This window comes from Leptodactylus fuscus, chromosome 1 (genome assembly GCF_031893055.1).
Source record: "Leptodactylus fuscus isolate aLepFus1 chromosome 1, aLepFus1.hap2, whole genome shotgun sequence".
NCBI classification, from domain to species: Eukaryota; Metazoa; Chordata; class Amphibia; order Anura; family Leptodactylidae; genus Leptodactylus; species Leptodactylus fuscus.
In genome coordinates this window covers 173,958,857-173,981,234 of record NC_134265.1, presented here as the reverse complement: position 1 = coordinate 173,981,234, position 22,378 = coordinate 173,958,857, and the positions used below count along the sequence as shown (strand labels likewise).

The following is a 22,378-nucleotide window of genomic DNA, read 5'->3' as shown; positions in this document are numbered from 1 at the left end:
TAGTCATCCGGCAAGGGGGTCTTGCAATCCCTGCATGGTAAATGCCGGAGCCTAGGCGCCTACCTTCCCCCACGTCCTTCAGATACCGAGGATGAAGAAGACATCTATAAGGGATAAGGGTTAATTGGTGACGTCTAAATATGATCCATAAAAATGATCCATTTCTATACTGCCTTTTTCATACAATAATATTTCTTTCCCCAACATTATAACTCACGGTAGCATCTCCTTTTTCTCTAACCAAGGAATATTTTCTATGATTTATGAAAATATACTACAACGGTAATGTCTGGAGGGGGCTCTTAATACAGTCTAACGTTGGCCTTTTCATGAGTGGTCCAGTTGCAACATGTGACCATGTACCTTGAACAACAGGTAAACACTTTTACGGCCAACATAGTCCTCCTTCAGGTCCGCCTAGAGAAAAGCAAAAAACTATATATAAGAAGTAGCACGATACACAGATAGTAGGCAGCCCTGTGATTGGCTGCACACTATACCATCCATACTATGGGGAATAGTAGGCCTGTTTATGATTGACCTACTTAGATCACGTGACATTTCAACAATAAACATGGCAGTAACTTTGATACACAGACAGTAGGCAGTATTTTGATTGGTCACAATCAACATCATATATATCACTGAGAACTGGAGGCCTTGTTATGATTGGTCAAACTGCACCACGTGATCTAGCCTCTTTCAATAGTCCCCAGAATACGATCTAATAAGTTCTCTTTCTAGTCCGCCACTAATTCAAACTGGTCTACCCGGCACGGGAATAGTAGGCAGTCCTCCTATTGGCTACCGACACGCCTATATCCCTTGGTGGGAAACGTAGGCCTTGTTGTAATAGGCCAATTCCAGACGTGTGACAGCCCATATGAATAAACACAGCTACCATCATGCCTATACCTCATAGTGGAAAAAGTAGGCCTTGCTGTAATTGGCCAATCCTCAACATGTGACATCCCGTACGGACAAACATAGCAGTCACACCTCCATACGATCATTTGATTTACGATATGTGACAAGGGGTAAATTAGCAATAACTACAATAAGTCCCCCTTTAGGTTCGTCTCCAACGGAGGCTATCTTCTAATAGAGAGAAGATATAACTTACTCAATAAGGACGGTAGGCAGCCATCTCATTGGTCAACAGTGTCTATATACACTGCATGGGGACATATAGGCTCACATGCGATTGGTTGAGAGTACATCAATTGCACCAATAGGAAACATTAAACTTAAGCTCACCACATTTCTTACATGTCCCCTTTCAGGTCCGCTATCGACACATTACAGGGACGGGGCTTACAGTAGGCCGCCTCTTGTGATTGGTTGAAAACTTTAAAAGTCTGTAACTACTCAGGGATGTTGATATATGATCAGTCACATCTGTATTTTCATTAATCAATACTATAGGTGTATCTAGAACCATTTTATTTTCATATATTGGTTCACAATTTCCATCAATCATAGTTGGCATGGTTGACATTGGTTCACAACTTCGTTTAATCACTGTTGACATGTAGACAAGAATATTGACAAAATAACAACCACAAATTACATGTTTATCATCATAAATTTTTATTCGTATACATTGAGCCAATAAACGATTTATTGAAATTTTAAACCAAAAATGACGATATACATACATTGTATAAATAAAATCAAACAAGTCCAATAAGCGATATGAGTATAATACGCAATAATGACACAGTTGCACCTTTTACCGAACATTTGGTGCCACCTTCTTGCAAACGTATGTGTTACATACAATGTATATCCATATTGATTTCTTCTGTAACACCATAATCTAGAAAGGGAAGAGAATCAAAGTTAATGTCTTTGTAGAAACTTTGAGATATTGATTCTACTTTGAATGGTGACTACTTCCGTTGTACACGGTAGGGAGGTGTTTCTTTCCTTTAACCCTTTCTTCACATGTGTACATATGTTTTTTTAGTATATAAGCTCTTACTCAATAGTCACAAGTATGCCATGATTAAGGTGCCACGGCACTGAAACGCGTTGGCAGTACCACCTCTGCACATGGACCATATACATTATTGAGATGTCCAAAATTTTAATGTAACCAATAAAGATGAAGTTTTAACTCAACTACTACCTAAAGGAGTTTGGGTGCTGGGATATGCTTTCCTTCTACAGCAATATTTATATATAGCATTTATGGAATATGGCTACTGTAAGCAAAAGCATGCATAGAAAAGGTGTGCCCCAAAGATGGCTTGGTGTGACTTTTTTTACATCTGGTAGAAGCCTCCTTTTTCCTCTTCTGGCATGGAGAGATATTAACTGGCCAATATTCTAAGTAGGGGGCTACATGCATCAGTCTGCTGATGGTCTCCTACAATGGAACCACCTATAGGAAAATTCAGATGGCTTTTGTCAAGTATTCAACTGCTGTGGCTGTAGCACAAAATGCACACTGCAGTGCATGGATTATGTTTAAAATTCCATAAACTGCTGTAATTCTCAGCATATTTGCTGTGATTCTGTGAGCAGTTAACACACTGCAAACTTGCAACATGTGGACCTAGTATACACAAAAATTAAGCAGAAGGGGCTTGAAAGCCAAGACATTAAGGCACTGATAAGTAGTGGGCTGCCTGTGGAAAGTCAGTGAGAAAGTCTACTTCTGACTTGAGCATTGTAAGTCTCACATGCACAAAAAAAAAAAAAATTTTCACATATGTTAAATTGTTATACCACTACAGTTTAAAGGAGATTCTGAGAAAGCTGGCACAACTAATTAGTTATAGTTTACTAACCAGATCAACTGTATTCTGGAGCTGAGCAATTGCTTCCTGACTTCTGCACTTAGCATCCTTGATCCGGGTCAAAGCTTGTTGATAAGCACGCTTGCGCGCCTTGGTAGACAGGGATCCCAATCGAATATAATAGCTAGGCTTATCCTTGGACAACTCAAAGCCTTCTGTTTTAGCCGCTTCCTTAGCTAGAAAATAAGGATTCATGCATGTAGGTTTGTACAAATATTTATGGAAAGGGCCTTCTCCTACATAATCCAGCTTTAAGCATGCAGGCACCTTCTTACCTAATCTTCACAGAAACTAAATATCAAAGTTACCAAAAATGAAAATTCACTTTCAATGATATTGATAAAAAGGTAAATCACCTTTTTTTATCCAAATATCATTAAAAGTGAAGTTTTACTTTTTTTTTTTTTTTTTTTATTTAGCCTGAAGATTTTGTAATAGAAATATCATGGGTACCTCCCAACAGTGACTTGCACCTTCTTACCTAACTCTTCATCAGTTGGTGGCAAGTATTGTTCCAGAAGAGTCTCAGACTGGGTTAGTGCATTAGCTACACGACTGCACACGATTTTCACTACACTGCTCCCAAGAACAGTGTTAATGCTGCCATTTACAACAGCCTTAGTCATCTCCACACTGTCCTGCACAGCTCCCTTGGTTTTATCAAATACTCCGGTGATACTCTGAACAACAGCATCTTTGGCCCCAGTCACCACTCGTGAGGCATTAGCCACAACCTAAAACAGAAATACAGTTTTAGACAAGATCAGCTCATGAGTAATGCATTCAGCTAGTCATACAGCAGAATAGGTTTATTACATGACTTTAGAACTTTCCTTCTCAGAAGGCTGATGAAGAATAGGCAGCTTCTCTTCAATCTTATCCAGCCCAACACAGGCAATGTTGTTAGCCAGAGCAACTAGGAGGAGAAAGAAAGTTAGTTTTTCCTCTGTGACGCAACCCATAGTCATCAGAATGCTACAAGCCAGCAGAGGTCGGTGTAGCATGACATTGGCCTATTACTATGGTAGGAGGGAATGAACTAAAATCTAAGAGCAAATCCCACATTTCAAGGGAAAGTTACAGGACCTCTCATCACCTCCAGATCTAGCATATGGTACAGTTGGATTTTCTCTAGCTACCACCATTTCTGCAGTCAATGCAGTAGCAGATAAAGGGTATGACTGCACAACTGACACTGCTCTCTTGACAGTACAGAGTCTGAACAGCAACACCAAGAAGCACAGCATTTATTGATTGTAATGGTATGGGCTATGAAAAAGCCAGATTCTTTTTAGAGCAATTTCTACATTAACAGATCCTCCCCCACCCATATCTCTAGATTGCCAAGTGTATTCTCAGATAAAGTTGTCTAGAGGAAGCTGCATTTCTAAGTATGGAAGATACAGAACTAAAGATACTAAACCCCCAAACCTCTTAGTTAGCAGTGACTTAGTACATACTTTGAGGCTCAAGTTTCTGTAGGATTGGCATGGCACTGGTCATTGCCACAGATGTGATAGTTTTCACGCTCTTCTCGGCAACATCACATACAGACTTCAGGTACGGATGGTTCTCTTTGGTGGTCACATAGGCAGATGACACCATATCATAAGTTGAGCTCACCAATGGGAGGTTGATTAACCTTACCACCACATTCTAAGAAAACAAAAAGTTACACAAGTACTTGACAAGTGCTATGCCTAAACCATAGTATATGAAGATAGATCTGGAAGTGTAGATTAGTGAAACCTCAGGGTTTCCATGAAAAGGCTTAGCCTTACATTAGGTCATCAGTAAAGATCTGTGGAGACACATTGGACCTTCACTAGACAATACACATGCTATAGCCTTATTTTACTACTGAATGCAAACAGTCTGTGTGTACTCCTAGGAAATCCCTGTAACCACATGAGCCAAAATACACCCTGTAGGAAGCAGTGAAAGCAAGATTAAGCAGGACACCTTTCTCCTCTCCCCCACTGAGAAATGGCAACAAATTCAGGTCAGGTTTAGAGAGTGAGAACTAGCACAAATTCATCTCTAAGTAGGGGGCCACACGGTGGCTCAGTGGTTAGCACTGCAGCCTTGCAGCGCTAGGTTCCTGGTGTTCAAATCCCGCCAAGGGCAAAAAAACCATCTGCAAGGAGTTTGTATGTTCTCCCCGTGTTTGCATGGATCTCCAACCCATATTCCAAAAAAAAAAACAAAAAACACAAGACATCTCTAAGTTATGCTGTGTGAGGATATCCTTTCAGTGCATTCAGGTAAGCAATGCTGTAAGGTCAAAGTAGAGAGGTTGGAAGGCCTAGCTCACAATTGTGTTCGGTATTCCGTTTGGGGAGTTGCAATTAGAACAGTAGGAAGAATTTACTACACCTTAAGGCTAGGTTCACATCTGCACTGGAGTCTCCATACAAGACTCTGTGTTAAGTCAACAAAGAAATGTCCTGCAAGGAGGAGTTCTCTGTCAGCTTGAGTATCAAACCAGCAGAAGCCACGCAGACCCCATTATCAGGGCCGCTGATAGGCCAGTATTACTGCTACTGGCGTCAGGGGTCCGGCCAAACTGAAAAATGGGGGTGCCTGGTTTTGGCCCGCCACTGTGTGCCAGCCCCCTGGCGCCCGCAGCAGTCATTGTATGTCCGGTTTCAACTCAGATCTGCGTCCATAGGACATGAATCTGGAGGGGGGCTGGAGAGGACGAGAGTCTGGGGGCAGAGATGGAGGGGACGGGTCATTCCGTGTCAAGTGAACCAATGATTTTTCCCCCCCTCTATATTTTTAATTCTTTTGAGATTTTGTTATTTGGTAATAGTGTCAGAGAATGCAAAATGTGAAGAAAAAAAATTCTAGAAATTTTTTTGGATTTTTAATTGATTTTCAAAGTTCAGAAAAAGTGCGAATTTCTGTGTTGCCTGCCTTTACATTTCACCTCATAACTTAGGCTAGAAAAAAGCTAGAGAAAAAATAAACGCCATTCTACTCAGAACCATACAGGCTTTCACCAAATATGTCACAAGAGTATCTTTGTTAATATTTTACCCATGTGAACGCAAAATTTTAAAACACGTTTCTGAAAAAAAGCGTTTTATTTAAAAATTTCAAAAGAAATGCACATGGGCCTGCTATGCCCTTAGCCACATCTGTACCAAAGTTCAAGTTGGGATCGCGATGGGATAATAGTTTAAAATATAACTATTACAGTGTCATTCCGAAAATCTTGAATTCAGATCTGTTCAGCCTGTGGTCTAAAAGTGTGGGGTCTATATGTGAGATATGTACAGAGAGTGAGCCACCTCACAAAACTGTAATGTTAGTGTCAGACTAGCAGTATACAGGTCCTGTAATATGACACTAGAGTGGGACCATCTCTCTCAGAGGGGTGTTTCTGGTAGGACACTTATTGTAGTTCACCTCAGATAACCACTAAAAGGGAGGTTCCAATCTTCATGTTTGATGCATGTCCCTTATTATTAAAGCTAGAGTAGAGTAATTAACCCCTTAGCGACCCTTGACGTAACTGTATGTCATGGGTTGCATGGGGATGTATGGAGCGAGCTCACACGCTGAGCTCGCTCCATACAGGGCAGATGCCGGCTGTATCATACAGCCAAGACCTGCCACTAACAGCAGCGGTCGGTACCCGAGCCGATTGCTGCTGTTAACCCTTTAGACACTGCGGTCAAACGTGACCGCAGTGTGTAAACAGCGCCGGCGGCACGGGCGCCGCCATGTTTCGCCGATCGCCACCCTCCTGAACGTCACATGAGGGCGGTGATCGGTTGCTATGACAGCCGGAAGCCTATTGAAGGCTTCCAGGCTTGTCTCTGCACTAGATCTATTAGACGATGCCAGAGGCATCGTCTAATAGAAGTGCTGCGATTTTCCTATTCACTGCAATACTGTAGTATTGCAGTGAATAGTATGAGCGATCAGACCCCCTAGGTTTCAAGGTACCTAAGGGGTCTGATCATAAATGTATAAGAAAAAAAGTTTTTAAAAGTATTGAAAAAATATAAAAGTTCAAATCACCCCCCTTTCCCTAGATCAGCTATAAAAGTAATTAAAGAACATTAAACAAACATATTAGGTATCCCCGCGCTCCAAAATGCCCGAACTATTAGAATATTAAAACATTTATCCCGTACTGCGAACGTAGCGGCAAAAAAATAAATAAAAATAGCGTTTCTCAACACTTTGCCTCCTATAAAAAATTGAATGAAAAGTGATCAAACCATCAGATCTTTCCCCAAATGGTATCAATAGAAACGTCATCTTGTCCCGCATAAAAAGACACCACAACCAGCTCCATACATGGGAATATGAAAAAGTTACAGGTGTTAGAACATGACACAATTTTTTTTCTATTTTGCAAAGTTTCTTTTTTTTTTAAAGTATCAAAACATTTCAAATACTATATAAATTTGGTATCACCGCGTTCGTACTGACACGTAGAACACAGGTAACATGTCATTTGTACCAAACAGTGAACGCTGTAAAAATTAAACCCATAAGAAAATGGCACAAATGCATTTTTTCTCCAATTGCACCTCATTCAGAATTTTTTTCCCGCTTCCCAGTACATTGCACAGCATATTGAATGGTGCCATTACAAAGTACAATTTGTCCCGCAAACAATAAGCCATCATGTGACTCTGAACTGAAAAATATAAAAGTTATGGCTCTTGAAATGTGAGGAGGGAAAAAACGAAAATGCGAAACCAAAAAAATGGCCTGGTCCTTAACCACTTCCGGACCGCCCATAGACTATATACGTCCGGATAGTGGTTGTCTAGTTCTGCCAGGACGTACCTGTACGTCCAAGTCAGAACACAGCAGCTGCACAAGATCGTTCAGCTGCTTTCACTAGGAGCCGGCTGTAACTTCAGCCGGAGCTCCCAGAGAGATAGCAGGGAAGATTTTTTTTACCTCCTCTGCTATCTCGATCGCTGTGTATACAGCGCTCAATGAGCGCTGTATACACAGCTATGGACGCAGCCATAAATCAGCTGCCCTCTGACCCGGCAGACACGTGATCTGTCGGGAGCAGTATCCTGCCAGAGCTGCTGGGTCCTACAGGACTTAGATCAGCTCTGCATACTGTGTATAGCAGTGTGCAGGAGGCTGTATTCCTCCTGTAACTGAGATTAAATGTAGCAGCCTCAGTTATAGGAGAAATCATCCACAAGTACAAAAAAAAAAAAAAAAAGGGATCAGATGTCCCCAAAGATCTATCACCTTATGGGGACACAATCTGGGAAAAAAATAAAATAAAGTTTAAAAAAAAAGGTAAATAAAAATACGCTAATAAAACGCCGTTATTAAAGGTTATAGCCCCACCCCCGACGACACCATACAAAATAAAAGTTACTGTAACGGAGAGGAAAAACTATATTATAAAGTTTCAGTGACACTTTGTTATTAAATAAAAAAAAATAAAAATTATAAATTGAAAACCAGACACAATTTCCCTCCTATTTTGTTTATATTTTCCTGGATATAAAAAAAATTAAAACACATTTGAAAATAAAAATAAAGCCCTATGTGTCCCCGAAAAAAAGATGCAAAAATTAGTTGACCAAGACATACGAGAAATTTTACAGACCTCAAAACCGCACATACATAATAAACCTAAAATGTGTCTGGTCCTGGACCACAAATTGGCCTAGTACTGAAGTGGTTAAGGGGTTAATACAGAAGTCATGTTGTTATGTTCTCATATTGCATTGCTCAGTATATGTTGATGCAGTCACTGATGTAAGGAATGACTGAGGACTTGATGCTAATGTACAATTACTAGGTAGTATGGAAGGACACTTATTGTAGTGTACCTCAGATAAGAAGAAGGGAGGTCCTAATCTCCATGTTTGATGCATGTCCCTTATTATAGATGATAGATGAATGTTAAAAAATATAGCATATATTATAATATCTTAGTAAATTACATGTTTAGTGATATAATAAAAAAACAATTGTTACATTTAGAAATAGGTGTTATAAATATTGGTTCTTGTACTCTTGTTAACATATAATTAGGATGAGACTATTTAGAAAGTCGCACTTGAGGATATGAACAGCTTTTTTCTTTCGGTTTGTTCAATGCATTCAGGTTGAAAATGCTGAACAAGCTGTGTTCTGATGATACGATGTATTTGTTCTGGCACTTACAGTATTTGTTTTTTATGTTTTTTATTGTTGCATATAAATGTTGAATTCAGCAAGTTGTAATTTGAAAAGAAAAAAAAAAGAAGCTCACACAAACATAAAATCAGATGATTCAAGGCTTAAAAAAAAAAAAAAAAAAAAAAAAAAAAAAAAAAATTGATCCCAATTTGGTCCCAAGTTGAAAACCTGTACAAATATAACCAAGAACACAAGTAAATGCATTTTTTCACAATTTTAAAACATACTTTTTTTCACAATTGCGCATCAAAATTTTGAATTTGATTTCTCCAAAACAAAATATAAAGAAACATCGTCTTGTGACATATCAAATGAAAGTCGGTACCGCTCTGAGAAAAATGATGCCTCTCCCACCTATTTATCTTAATTCTAGCCCAAGATATGTTAAAAAATGTAAAGCTATACCAGGCCAAAATTCACACTTTCAAAACTTTAGAAGTCTATAAAAAATTAACTGATGAAAAAAAAAATTCAAAACTTTTTATTTGTAATTAACTTAAGTTGTACCTCATAAAAAAAAAAAATCTAAAGACGTCAGGAAAAAAAAAAAAAAAAAATTCCTATTTGGATCACTTGATATGGAATGACCCGGACGCGAGTCTGGGGGCAGAGATGGGGGGGGGGGGGGGGGGGAGAAACATGAATCTGGAGGGGACATGAATCTGGGGGCAGATGAAGAATGTATATGAAGCTGGGGGAGAGAGAAACAGAGGGGGGACATAATTTACGGGTGACTGTAGGAGGATTATACTGTGTGCAAGCACACAACAAATTAATGAGAATGGGCGCAGTCAACAAAACTGGGCGGGGCTAAATTTGCCACAGCGCGCAGAGCACGCCGCACATTTTAACCCTCTTTTGGTTCTTCAAAAGTCAGGAGGTATGGGTACAGGGGGCAATGGAAAGATGTTAGAAGGTGGACGGGGGGGGGGGGGGAGGATTGTTGGGGCATCGGGTGTGCGGCACTGCAGAGAGGGAACTGAGGCAATAATATAATATATAAGTTTTTAGCTGGAGAACTACAAAGCACACAATACCTCGAAAGGTATGTGTGCTTTGTATTAATAATGACGTAGGCTGCTGTGCTACTAGCATAGCAGCCTGTTTGGGGGTGGGACTTCCACTTTAAAGGAGTGTTCACATTGCGTTTTTGGCCTCCCTTGCCGGGATACATTGGTAACCAGTCACAATCAGCTACCCACTTATCCCTGCACGGAGAACTGCAGGACCCCCCTTTTATTTTTTGTTTTTTAATGGCCAGTTCTTCGCGCAGGGATAAGGTGACAGCTGATTCCAACATATCCCGGCAAGGGAGGCCAAAAAGACGCAATGTGAAAAAGTCCAGAAGATTTATTAAGAAGGCTTAGAAATAAAGTAGTTTTAAAATGGCAGTGTGTGGGGTGGGGCAGACACTTAGGCTGTATGGGGCCCCAAAATTCCTAATGGCGGCCCTGCCCATTATAGCCTATGGGGACCACAGAACCACTTTAAGTACCGTATTTTACGGACTATAAGGCGCACTGGACTATAAGCCGCATTGCCCATGAGCGCCTTATAGTCCGTCTCGGTTCATATATAAGGCGCACCGGACTATAAGCCGCAGTCCGGTGCGCATTATATCTTATTGAAAGTGGCGGCAGGCAGACTTTGCCAGCGGCCGCTTAACCCCCCGCGTGCCAGCCGCTTCTATTGGAAGCGCTCGGCAGGCGAGGAGGGGCTCTATCAGCAAAATCATGCTGATAGAGCCCAACCGTAAACGTTAGGTTAAACTACCCCCCCCCCCCCATTTTAAAATAAAAGCCTGAAACAGAATGTGAAACTTACCGAGCGGTGTAGGGTGGGCGGGCATTCAGGCCTCCTCTTCCTCCGATGTTCCGTCCTCCTCCGGCGCTCGCAAGCTGATAATGGCCGGGGCACATGCGCAGTAGAAGCATTATGATATTGCGCATGCGCCCCGGCCATTATCAGCGAGCGCCAGAGGAGAAGGTCGGAACATCGGAGGCAGGAGAGGCCTGAATGCCCGCCCGCCCTGCACCGCTGGGTAAGTTTCACGTTCTGTTTCAGGCCGGCATGACAGCAGGGCTGCCGGACACTTCCTATTCATTTCTATGGGAGCCGACATGCGAGCGCTCCCCATAGAAATGAATGGACTGCTTTTTTCCATTCATTTCTATGGGGAGCGCTCGCATGCCTGCTCCCATAGAAATGAATAGGAAGTGTCCGGCAGCCCTGCTGTAACGCCGGCGTGTACGGCTGTGATACACGCCGGCGTTCGGTAGTGTGAATGCACCCTTACGGTGCCTTTTATGTATGTATGGAAGCGGCACGCAGTCTTTGCCGCCGCTTCCATCCATATATAAGCCGCACCGGACTATAAGCCGCACTTACGATTTCTGAGGAAATCGTAGGTTTTTATGTGCGGCTTATAGTCCGGAAAATACGGTAGTAAGGACCCCATACAGTCACAAATAATACACCAGAGATCTAGTGCCAACCTATCATCAGAATGCCAAGACCCCCTCAGCTATAGAGAATGATACATTAGTAGCCATTTCTTGATGCCATAACAGGTAGCCCAGATCCTTTCATAGTATAGAAGTACCACAGGTAGAGAATACAGAGAAGCTGATGCCTAGTGTATCATAGCATGCCCTGTAATAACACTATACAGCTGGCTCACCTGCACCTCAGGTATCACCCACTACATAATGCTCAGGACGTACCTGTTGCTGCTGCTGCTCCACAGTTTCAGCCATACTGCTACGTAGAAAACCTGCAAAACCCAAAGCACAGGGTCAAACACAAGAGATGAAACCACATAAGGCGGCGGCAGCAGCAGCGAGTCTAAGCAGCACCCACCGAGTGTCTCCTCAGAAGTCTCTATACAACACCAGTACACCAAGCACCAGGAGCGAATGTCTCCTAGCACGGAGTCTGCGCACTTATAGGCGGCTGGCCACGCCCACCTAACTAGGCGCTGCCCCGCAGTCAGCTGACTGGTGAGACGGCTCCATGACGTCATGTAGTTGGCTCTAATGAGCGCCAATGGGAGCGTGCGCGGCAGTCAGAGGTGAAGGCTATGACAGACTATGTGTGTCCGACTAGTCAGCGATGTGTTCTGTTCTAAACAGCGGGATCATGGCTGCTCTTTGTGGGCAGAAGTAGCCTGAAAACTTCATGTTTTATTGCAGTGTCAACAGCAGAGATAGATGTGATCTGCTTGTAGATGTGACTATTTGTTCTACATGTCTTTTTAATGGATAGCACCATGCGACCTCCATTACGCTTAAAGGGCTTGTCCAGACATAAATGAACAATCCTTTTAATGTTTACATCAGCTGGGGGCATTGGAAAAAATAAAATGTATACTCACCTGTCCCCGATGCTCCAGTGTCCTACGGCGTGTCCTGGTTCTGCTCCGGTAGCGTCTCCCAGGTCTCTTCCGGAGGACCGCTGAGGCCAATCAGTGGCTTCATGTGACTGCTGAGGACTATTAGCAAAGGGCCTTCAATGTCACTACATGTGACATCACCGGACCTTTTCTTGAGGCCTGCTGACGGCGGTCACGTGACTTCTCTCAGCTGATTTCAGCATGAAATGGGCAGAAACCTGGCAGACCCCATTATATTCTGGGTAGGCGCTTTCCAACCCGTTTATGCCGGAGGTAGTATTGTATTTGAGTTCCACTAATGGAACTCTAGGCATAATTGGGTTAAGGCTTGGTTCACACTAGAGTTCAGGGTCTCTAGGTGTGGACGTGTTTCCTACTATAGAGGCCTAGTCACCTCTCCTGACATGTCTGTGTTAGTAAATACATGTATTCACCATGATATAACATTTCTGGAGCCTCTGTGTTGTGTGGCTCTTCTGGTTTTCGTCTCAGAAATGTATGAATAATCAGGGCTGCATTTCTAATGAGACGAGGTGAGGCGGTGGCCTCAGACGGCACTCCACAGGGGGCGGCAGCTGCGACAATTTTTTTTTTTCCTTTTTTTTTTTTTTTTCTCAACTAGCGCAGGAGAGGGCCGCTGTTTTGGACCTCTGCGACTCAGCGTAGGTGGTGTCATCACATTGTCTGGGCTGAGACGCAGACATCTTATTGCCGGGTGCAGTGAAGAGGCAGCGGATAGGTCGGTAACGCTGGGTTCACACCTGCGTTTGGGGTCTCCGTTCTATGGTTTCCGTCTTCTGCATGCCAGAAGACGGAAACCATAGACCGGGTCCGGCCGTGCGCGGCGGTGAGCGTTTTATACTCTCCGCCGCGAAACCGGATTTTTTTATCCGGACACAGAGTACTGCATGTCCGACTCTGTGTCCGGATTATAAAACCTGGTTTCACGGCGGAGAGCGCAAAACGCTCACCGCCGCGCACGGCCGGACAGCTTTCTCACCCATTCAAATGAATGGGTGAGAAAGTCTCCTGCAGGTTTCCGTATCCTGCCTCTGTTTTAGGCAGGAAACGGAAACCTAAGTACGGAGACCGGGCCGCAGATGTGAACAAGCCCTAAACTTTTCTTTTTGTTTCATAATAGGCCCCTAGCTGTTGGAGTATCCCCAGCAGGTAGCGTCCTATTTACCTACCTGCCCGAGCCTGCTCACTGCTGCCCCTCGCGTCCCACTCTACTATAGGACACGATGGGCGGCTGTGAGCAGGCCTTAACCCAGGCGGAGATCCCAGTACCACTATTATTATTTTCAGACCCCCCAAGTACAATAATCGGAGCCCCAGCCTGTTAATGCTAGCACAGGCTTTGGGCCTGTATGGTAATATCTCAGAACACGTGACGCCTGGGATGTTACGATACAGGCCCGAACCCTTCTAGAATTAACATCGGATCCCGGAGAGGTGAGTAACACTGTTTATTATGTTCCCTCACCACCCCTGAGGCTCCGATTATTATACTTGGGGGGTCTCAAAAGCCCCCCTTCAAAAAAAAAAAACTGATACCCCATTCCGTGGAATTTTTTGGGATCCGTAATGGAGCTTATGCAAACTCTAGTGGATCAGATGCAGAGTTTGACTCAGGTGGTACAAGACCTGGTAGTGAAAGTTCAGGATCAGGACAAGTCTTGGTCTTAATCTGCTTCTCAAGAACTGATGTAAATTCCCCTTGACAAAGGCACATACACTGAAACGTGTGCCGGGGTGGGTCTTCTGCTGGTTGTAGGTACAGTGCCTGGATGCACCATGGGTAAGTAATGCTATATGTGTACACTTGTACTACCTCTCTCTCTTCCTGGATGTGCAGCTGCTCTTAGGATGTGAGACTGGGTCACTCTTTCTGGCTTACATGCTACTATTGTTATTATGGGATAACATTATTTACACACATATAGATTCTTGATCTAATTGTTTGTATACTTTTATAATACTTTTTTGATATACATTGTAAGCCGATGGCTGTTCAGGTAATGGAGGGGGTGTACATCTCACCCAGACTACTAAGGTGGGTGAGATGAGAAAACTCCAGGAAGGACATTTCTCAGCAGACAACTATTGTCTGCTGAGAGTTATTTCAAAGTTCCAGTTACTGGGCTGGATTTTTAGGAATGACAGGTAGGATTGGTAGTGGGACCTGTCATTCCACACCCCCTCCAGTCCACACAATGTTCCGGCAGCGACTTAGCTGTAGAGATAATAATAATAATGCCCCCTAAAATCAGTATTTCCCCCTAGTATTAATTCACTCCCTACCCCCCACCCCCCCCAAAAAAAATACCTGCTTTCAATCCCCTGATACACGGACTTTCTACCATCACTTCTTCGCTACCCGCTCCAGGTACCGTCAGCATCCCAGCTCAGGAGGTGCAGGGTAGTGACATCATTGAGCCCTGGGTCAGGGCGCTGACATCTTTAGCATTGCAAAGACACCTGAGGCCGCAAGCTTCTACAGGTCTGCGGCCCTCAGGTTAACAGAATAGTAGAGCAGGAAGTGGTTTTACCTGCTCTATTATGCATTTCAATTGTATCAGTGTCCTGGATCTGTGTGTTTGTGGCGGCTCCAGAGTGGGCCCCACAAGGTTGGCGCACCTGGAACTGCCGACCCCTCTGCCCCCCTCCCACCCTTCCGGTAGCTACGCCTCTGACTATAGGCCAGAAGAAACTACTTAGATGACATTTTCCTGGTAAAATTTTTGCAACCTGCTACTAGATACACAGGTTTTAGCTGGACTTTTTTACCCTTACTGGGTATAGGTTGAATTTTCATCTGTACTTTTTTGGAGAGAAATGCAAACTAAACAACAGGACTCATTAGAGTCAAACCTGTACTCTTCTATATAACTGAAGAGAGAAAATGAAGATACAAGGACTCAGTGGGTCAGTGGGCCTCTTATAGGTTGGTCTTGTTTGGCTAATTGATGATTTAACTGCTTAATAACCTTCACACATCTGACTGGTTGATCATGGGCCAGATTAGTCATGACCATGTAACCCAGATTACAGTTCCTTCGTGTCAACTGGCAGGGGTTTTCTTGTCAGAAAGAAAGATTATGAATGATAATCTGTTTTCCCTTAGCCCAAACAGCAGCACAACTGGGGTATTCCTGCCCCTATGAGCTGTTAGGACAGGTGGAATTTTTAATTACCTAACAGCTTTTGACCTCTATAAGAGGCCGGAAGACCTGCTCCTCCCTTGTGTTAGTAACAAGTATGATATACAGAGCAATCTATGCCAAGAACTACACACACATACACAAAATCTGTACAACAGTACCTCCTAGGGAGGGAGCCTTGTGCTGCTGTTTGGGCTAAGGGAAAACAGATTATCATTCATAATCTTTCTTTCCCCCTACGCCCAACAGCAGCACAACTGGGGATTTAGCAAGTATTATCTCCCCTAGGGCGGGACCTCCTGGCAGGCTGATGCCAAGATGGAGTGCCCAAATGCTGTAGCATCGGCCGTACGCCAGTCCAATCTGTAGTGTTTGGCAAAAGTCAGCTGTGAGCTCCAAGAGGCTGCAGCACATATCTGCTCTAGAGAGAGGAACCGTGTCTCTGCCCATGATGTCGCCACTGATCGGGTGGCATGGGCTCGTAGGAAATCTGGAACAGGAAGATTCTGAGCCCGTAGGGAACAGCTGATAGCTTCTCTGATCCATCTAGACAGGGTTACCTTTGATGCTTTAGCGCCTCTATTGTGGCCAAACACATTAACCAGAAGATTCTCTGATCTTCGGAACGGTGCTGTACGATCCAGGTAGATACGTAGTGCTCTTACCAGATCCAGTGTGTGTAGCTTCTCCTCCTGCTCAGTGGCAGGGGAGGGAAAGAAGCCCGGTAGGGTGATCACTTGATTGGTGTTCTGAAGTGTGGATACCTTCGGCAAGAATCCTGGGACGAACCTTAGCTGTACTCTGTCAGGAAAGAAAGTTATGAAAGGTTCGGAGGCTGCTAGAGCCTGCAATTTGCCAACCCTCTTGGCGGAGGTTATTGCCAACAGAAAGGTCACTTTAAATGACAGGTACTTCCAGTCCACTTCAGATAATGGTTCGAAGGGGGGCGCACATAGCCCTTGTAGAACCGCGGCCAGGTCCCACCTGGGGACAGGGGGCCGTACCTGGGGGCAGAGCCTGGCAGCCCCCCTAAGGAACTGTTTGACAAGAGGATCTTGTGATAACCGTGTCTCCAGGAGAGCAGATAGAGCTGACACTTGAACCTTGAGGGTGGCAGGTGCTAGTCCTCTCTCCAAGCCGTTCTGTAAGAACTCTAGGACTGCATCTCTGTCTGGATCGCGGTGGCTGCCTGTACACCAATCTCGGAATATCCGGGCGATCCTTTGGTAGCTCTGATTGGTTGCCTCTGCTCTTGAATGGGCTAAGGTACTTAGCACTCCCTGGGACAATCCTCTGTCTGCGCGTATGGCGCGGTTAGCCTCCAGGCAGTGAGGTTGAATTTGTCTAGGCCCAGGCACGGCCGACTGTTCAGTGACACCAGGTTCCTGACTGGTGGAAGCCTCCAGTAGTTCCCCCGACTCATAAGGATAAGGTCGGTGAACCATGCCCTTTTTGGCCAGAACGGCATGATCACTATTGCCGAAGTCTGGTCCTGCCTGAGTTTCGCCAATACCTTCGGTATCATCGGGATGGGAGGGAACACGTATGCCAGTTCGAACCTCCATGGTATTGACAGGGCATCCACAGCCAAAGGGTTGTCTTCCCGGTACAGGGAGCAAAACCTTTCTACTTTGGCATTGTGTTGGGTGGCCATCAGATCCACCTCGGGGAGACCCCACCTCCTGGTCAGGTAGTGGAAGATGTCAGGTAGTGGAAGATGGTTCAGGGACCATTCACCTGCGGTCGGCCGGCCTCTGCTGAGTTGATCCGCTAGGATGTTCAGGCGGCCCTGGATATGTACCGCGGCCAGCTGGGAGAGGTTTCGTTCTGCCCAGGAGAAGATCAGGTTGGTGACTTGCAGGAGCGAGGGGGACCTGGTTCCTCCCTGCTTGTTGATATAGTGGACTGTCGTCAGATTGTCTGATCTTACTTTGACCGCTTTCCCTCGTAGAAGTGGTGCAAATGACAGAAGGGCTCGATGAACTGCGGTAAGCTCGCGCCAGTTGGATGAGTGCATCCTCTCCCGCTGATTCCATGTACCTTGAACCGGGGTCTCCCCCAGATGAGCTCCCCAGCCTGTGAGGGAGGCATCTGTAGTCAACAGGGTCCAGGCGGGCTGGACCGAGGACTTCCCATCTCGCAGATGGGTCCACCAGGGCAAGGTTTGCCGGGTGCTGATGGTTAACTGGATTGGCTTCTGTAAACCTGAAGGACTGTGATTCCAGACTCTCAAGATCTCGTTCTGTAGAGGGCGCATATGCCATAGGGCCCAAGGAACTGCATCTAGGGCAGCGGACATCAATCCGAGGACCTTCATCGCCGTCCTGATGGTGACCTTCCGTGTGGAAGACAAATGATGTGCCGCCCGAGCAATTTTCCTTTTGCGAGGAGAGGGTAGAGAGACCGTCATGTTGAGAGAGTCTAGAATAAGTCCCAGGAACTGAACTCGTGTTGATGGCACCATCACTGACTTCTGCCAGTTTACCAGCCACCCCAGCTTGTCTAGTAGAGCTACGACGGTCTGCACCTGCGTGGTAAGAACCTCCTTTGAATGAGCCTTCAGAAGCCAGTCGTCCAGGTACGGGACTATGAATATGCCTTGAAGGCGCAGGGCGGCAGCGACCGGAGCTATGACCTTTGTGAAGGTGTGGGGGGCGGAGGATATGCCGAACGGGAGGGCTGCGAACTGGAAGTGCGCCTCTTTCCCCTGTATGTCTACGGCAATCCTTAGGAACTTTCGGTGTGCGAGAAAGATGGGTACGTGGAGGTAGGCGTCCTTCAGGTCCAGAGTGACGAAGTGATCTCCAGGGTGCATGAAAGGTAGTACTGACCTTATGGTTTCCATGCGAAACCGCAGCCTGCGGATGAAGTGATTCAGATACCTGAGATCGATGATCATACGCCACTCGCCTGATGGCTTGGGGACCAAGAAGACTGGAGAGTAGACGCCTGTGCCTTGTTCTGCGCGAGGAACCATCTCTAGCGCGGCCTTGTCCACGTACTCCTGAATCAATCTCTCCAGATGAAGTTGTTTGGGGCCCTGAAGAGGGCGGGTTCTTACCATCTTCTCTGGCGGCTGGGAAACAAAATTAATTTTATAACCTTCCTGGATCATCTGGATGACTCAGGGGTCCCGAATATTCTGCCGCCAGGCCTCCACATAGTGGGAAAGACGACCGCCCACCCCAGGGGAGGGGGGGGGAGTAGGAAGGGGGGTGTCAAAGGATCTCTCCGGGTGCCTCCATTCGCCCTCCATCAGGCGGAGCATCTCCGAAGAGGGCCTGAAGCCTGTCCTGTCCCACAGGACAGAAAAAAACACAAGGGAGGAGCAGGTCTTCCGGCCTCTTATAGAGGTCAAAAGCTGTTAGGTAATTAAAAATTCCACCTGTCCTAACAGCTCATAGGGGCAGGAATACCCCAGTTGTGCTGCTGTTGGGCGTAGGGGGAAGACAAGTTATGGAGGACCACGTAGGCTTTCACCACACCATCTACAGCTTCTGGGTTCAGCCAGATAGCAGTATTGAAAGTATACCATTTTGAAGTGAGGATCCACACTCCACAAGTTGCCTGGCTCTTAATAGTCTTTAGTTGTAGATTCTTTTGTGGTAGTTGAGTCCACGGCTGAAGTACTGTTACAGAAGATTTTTATACAAGGAAGGCTTCATCGCCAACAACCATAAACGGCATATGAGGTCCACTATCATCTGGACCTAGAGTGGGGAACAGAATCCTCAAGAGATCCTGGAACGAAGATGTGAACCCAGACACAGACCTGCAAAAATTTCACCTTGAGTAGTACACTTATTTTGAACTAGCTGGTACCCGCGACTTCGTCTGCGGTGATTGTAGAAGTGGGTAAATACAGGCGCAGGTAAGGTTTTAGTAGTGTGTATAAGGTATGGGATATGAAAAAGTAACTTTGTATCTTGTTTTTGGTGTAATTCTGAGAATATGTGAGACTTTTGTGTTGAAGGTAATTTGTATTTCAGCCGCTATACGGTGTTCTGAGAAACTGTACATAGTGTCTTTGGTACAGAGGTATTACAAGTGAATATACTTCGATATAAGACATTGTATGATTTGTTATTTTCCGCCAGTACATGTAAGTTTTGGGCACAGGATACTCTTGAGCAAGCCACATAAAGTTGTCCATGTGAGAAGCATGGTGGGGCCAAATGTCTTCCTGCTACTTTCAGCGTTTGTCCTTGGGATTTATTAATGGTCATTGTAAAATCCAACTTAAGGGGAAATTGTAGTCATTTGAATTGAAATGGGAAATTATTTGGTATAATTGGAATGCGTGGGGTTAACACACTGTCACCTTTAGCTGCGTCTGTAAGAATAGTGGCTTCAATGATATTTGTTCCTAGTAGTGTGACACGTAGCCTCGTGCCATTACACAATTGGGGTGCATCGAGATTACGCATGAGTAGAACAGGGATGCCAATCTTCAGTTCTAGTTGATGTGAAGGGACGCCCGGGTAATTCTAAGGTGGGCAGTAAGGCAGATTGGTGACATTATTATCGACCGTTACGTGTTCGTGGTGTGTTGAAACGGTACATCGGTGACTTTGGCTCATAAAACCGCAGCAAAATTTGCAACCAAAACGCTGTGTTAACGCAACGTGGTGCTTCAGCCTTAGGCCTCCTGCACAGAAATGGCACGGATATGGTTTTCACTGACCTATAGATTAAAAATAAATTGACAGGTCTGCAAATACGGACAGGTGTAGGAAAGGTATAGGACATATATAGGACCTGCTCTATATTTTACAGCTCAATTTGTCCCGGACACACAGCCGCAAAAACAGGATCTATGTGTATGGGCCCATTGACATGTACAGGACCAATTGTAGATAAAAGTCTGGCCCTGTGCATGACAGTTTAGTAACTCCATGTGCCTCTTATTAATAGCAATTAACTCCATCATGTCCCTCACTTTAACCCCTGTGTAAGAGTTACTGATATGTGAGAGACTTGGAGGTAATAATTAAGTATCTTCATTATTGAGGTCTTTTATTAGTACCTCCATATGTCTCACATATTAGTAACCTTTATATGAGGCACACAGGGGTTAATATGAGGGACATGATGGGGTTTATTCCTATTAATGTGAGGCACATGGAGTTACTCACCCTAAACTAATAACCCCAAATGCCTGATATTAATGAGAATAGGAACTAAAGGAAGGGACCTGTGTGTTTCTTACTGTCACTTTGCTAGCAGCTTCCTCTCCTCCTCGGGGAACCTGTGCAGGATGCAGACGGCAGGAACTATCACTATAGCAGGCAGAGACCTGAGCGATGAAGCTCCACCCCCTGGGTTTCCTGCACCCCTCTTATTGCAGGGCAGTGAGAGAAGGGGAGTGTCCTTATGCCTCAGCTCTAGCAGAGCACTGAAGGGACGCTCCGACTTCATTTAACTCTTGCAGGTCCTGTGCTGCTGGCGTGCCAGTGAAATATGGCAGGAGTGCCACTCTTGGCACGTGTGCCAGGGGTTGCTGACCTCTGCTGTAGAGGGTAATATGAATTTTGTGGCTTGCTATAGTCCAAAGTGTGTGAGATTGCAGAGATAGTGATGTGAGTTTGGGTTTTGTGGGGGTCCTGAGAAAAACGTATGTGCGCTATTGTGACGAAAAGTAGCCTACTGCGCAATCGAGTGTAGTAACTATGTTTGTAGAAAATTTCAGCCAAATCAGTGGAGCGGGTTTTGCGTGATTGAGGAAACACACAAACCCACAAACATCCAAACTCACAAACTTTCACCTTTATAATATTAATAGGATTTCTCCTATATCCATTGTATCAGATTGACCCTGGTCAGTGTGACACCAAAGTGTGAATCTAAGTATGCAGACCAGAATTAGGCCAGAATTGGACCAGAAGGGAATGAAGGTAACAAAAAAACCACTAAATCAAAACCTATCAATTGTCTAACAGAAATGCTTTTCACTATATTCACTGTTGGTCTTCCCAAACTTGTAAAAACCACTTTTCCACCCCAAACCAGCCTTGTCAGTAAGGAAATCTTTATCTCTCTATCTATTCTACCCCACCATCTGATATTCTCTGTACAGCTATTCACAAACCTGCAAGCTTTCCACCCCAGAAACACACAACCTCCCCACACACTCTCCTACTTACACCTGCTGACCCTCTCCCTGCTATTCCTTAGTTCTTGTGACATATCTCCCAATCCTGGACCACCCCAGCAAATCCCTACTGTCAGCTCTTTCCACACAACCAGCATCAGGGCAAGAAACCCTCTAAATCTTAAACCTATCTTACTCGCTCCTGCCACTCCCCCTGTCCTCTCTGGTGCACTATGGAACGCTCATTCCATATGCAATAAACTTGACTACATACACGACCTCTTCATCTCTAATGAATTTTCATTTCTCGGTATCACAGGAACATGGCTAACGCCCTCAGACACTACCTCCCCTGCTTCTCTCTCCTATGGAGGTGTGCAATTCTCGCACACTGCACGCCCCAACAATAAACCTGGTGGAGGCGCAGGCATACTCCTGTCTGACAATTGCTCCTTCTCCCGAATCCATCCGATACCTGTTCTCACCCTCCCTTGCTTTGAAGTGCACTCTGTTCGCATCTACTTACCATCCAACTGGCCGTCATATATCGACTGCCAGGACCTACCACTGCCTTTATCAACCACTTCACCACCTGGATAACACACTTTCTATCCACAGACACCCCCACCATCATCATGGGTGATTTCAACATCCCCCATTAATACGCACCACCGCTCCGTTTCCAGTCTCCTGTCACTCACCGCCTCTTTTGGTCTATCACAATGGTCCTCCTCTGCCACCCACG

The 22,378-nt window shown here is 45.0% G+C and overlaps 1 protein-coding gene across 2 annotated transcripts; it reads right to left on the bottom strand.

Annotated features, from left to right (window-relative positions):
* Nucleotides 1-1,606: 1,606 nt before the first annotated feature.
* LOC142210899 (perilipin-2-like) lies at nucleotides 1,607-12,380 on the bottom strand. 2 transcript variants are annotated; one of them, XM_075280340.1, is made up of 7 exons: nucleotides 12,361-12,380; nucleotides 11,711-11,760; nucleotides 4,265-4,460; nucleotides 3,640-3,720; nucleotides 3,286-3,540; nucleotides 2,796-2,980; nucleotides 1,607-1,819 (listed from the first exon to the last, which is right to left on the bottom strand). In XM_075280340.1, exons 2-7 carry the CDS (start codon nucleotides 11,741-11,743, stop codon nucleotides 1,733-1,735), a joined length of 837 nt encoding a protein of 278 aa, XP_075136441.1. In that variant the 5' UTR covers nucleotides 11,744-11,760; nucleotides 12,361-12,380; the 3' UTR covers nucleotides 1,607-1,732. The 2 variants fall into 2 exon arrangements, with proteins under 2 accessions (XP_075136441.1, XP_075136440.1); XM_075280339.1 differs by lacking the exon at nucleotides 12,361-12,380 and adding an exon at nucleotides 11,847-11,914.
* Nucleotides 12,381-22,378: the final 9,998 nt, after the last annotated feature.

Bases quoted from the DNA above. Each gene is read 5' to 3' on its own strand.
- LOC142210899 (XM_075280340.1), bottom strand. From the start codon at position 11,743: ATGGCTGAAACTGTGGAGCAGCAGCAGCAACAG. The intron at 4,461-11,710 runs GTACGTCCTGAG...TTGTTTTCTTAG, and splicing joins TGGAGCAGCAGCAGCAACAG to AATGTGGTGGTAAGGTTAAT. The intron at 1,820-2,795 runs GTTAGTAAACTA...TTCCCTTTCTAG, and splicing joins TCCAGAATACAGTTGATCTG to ATTATGGTGTTACAGAAGAA.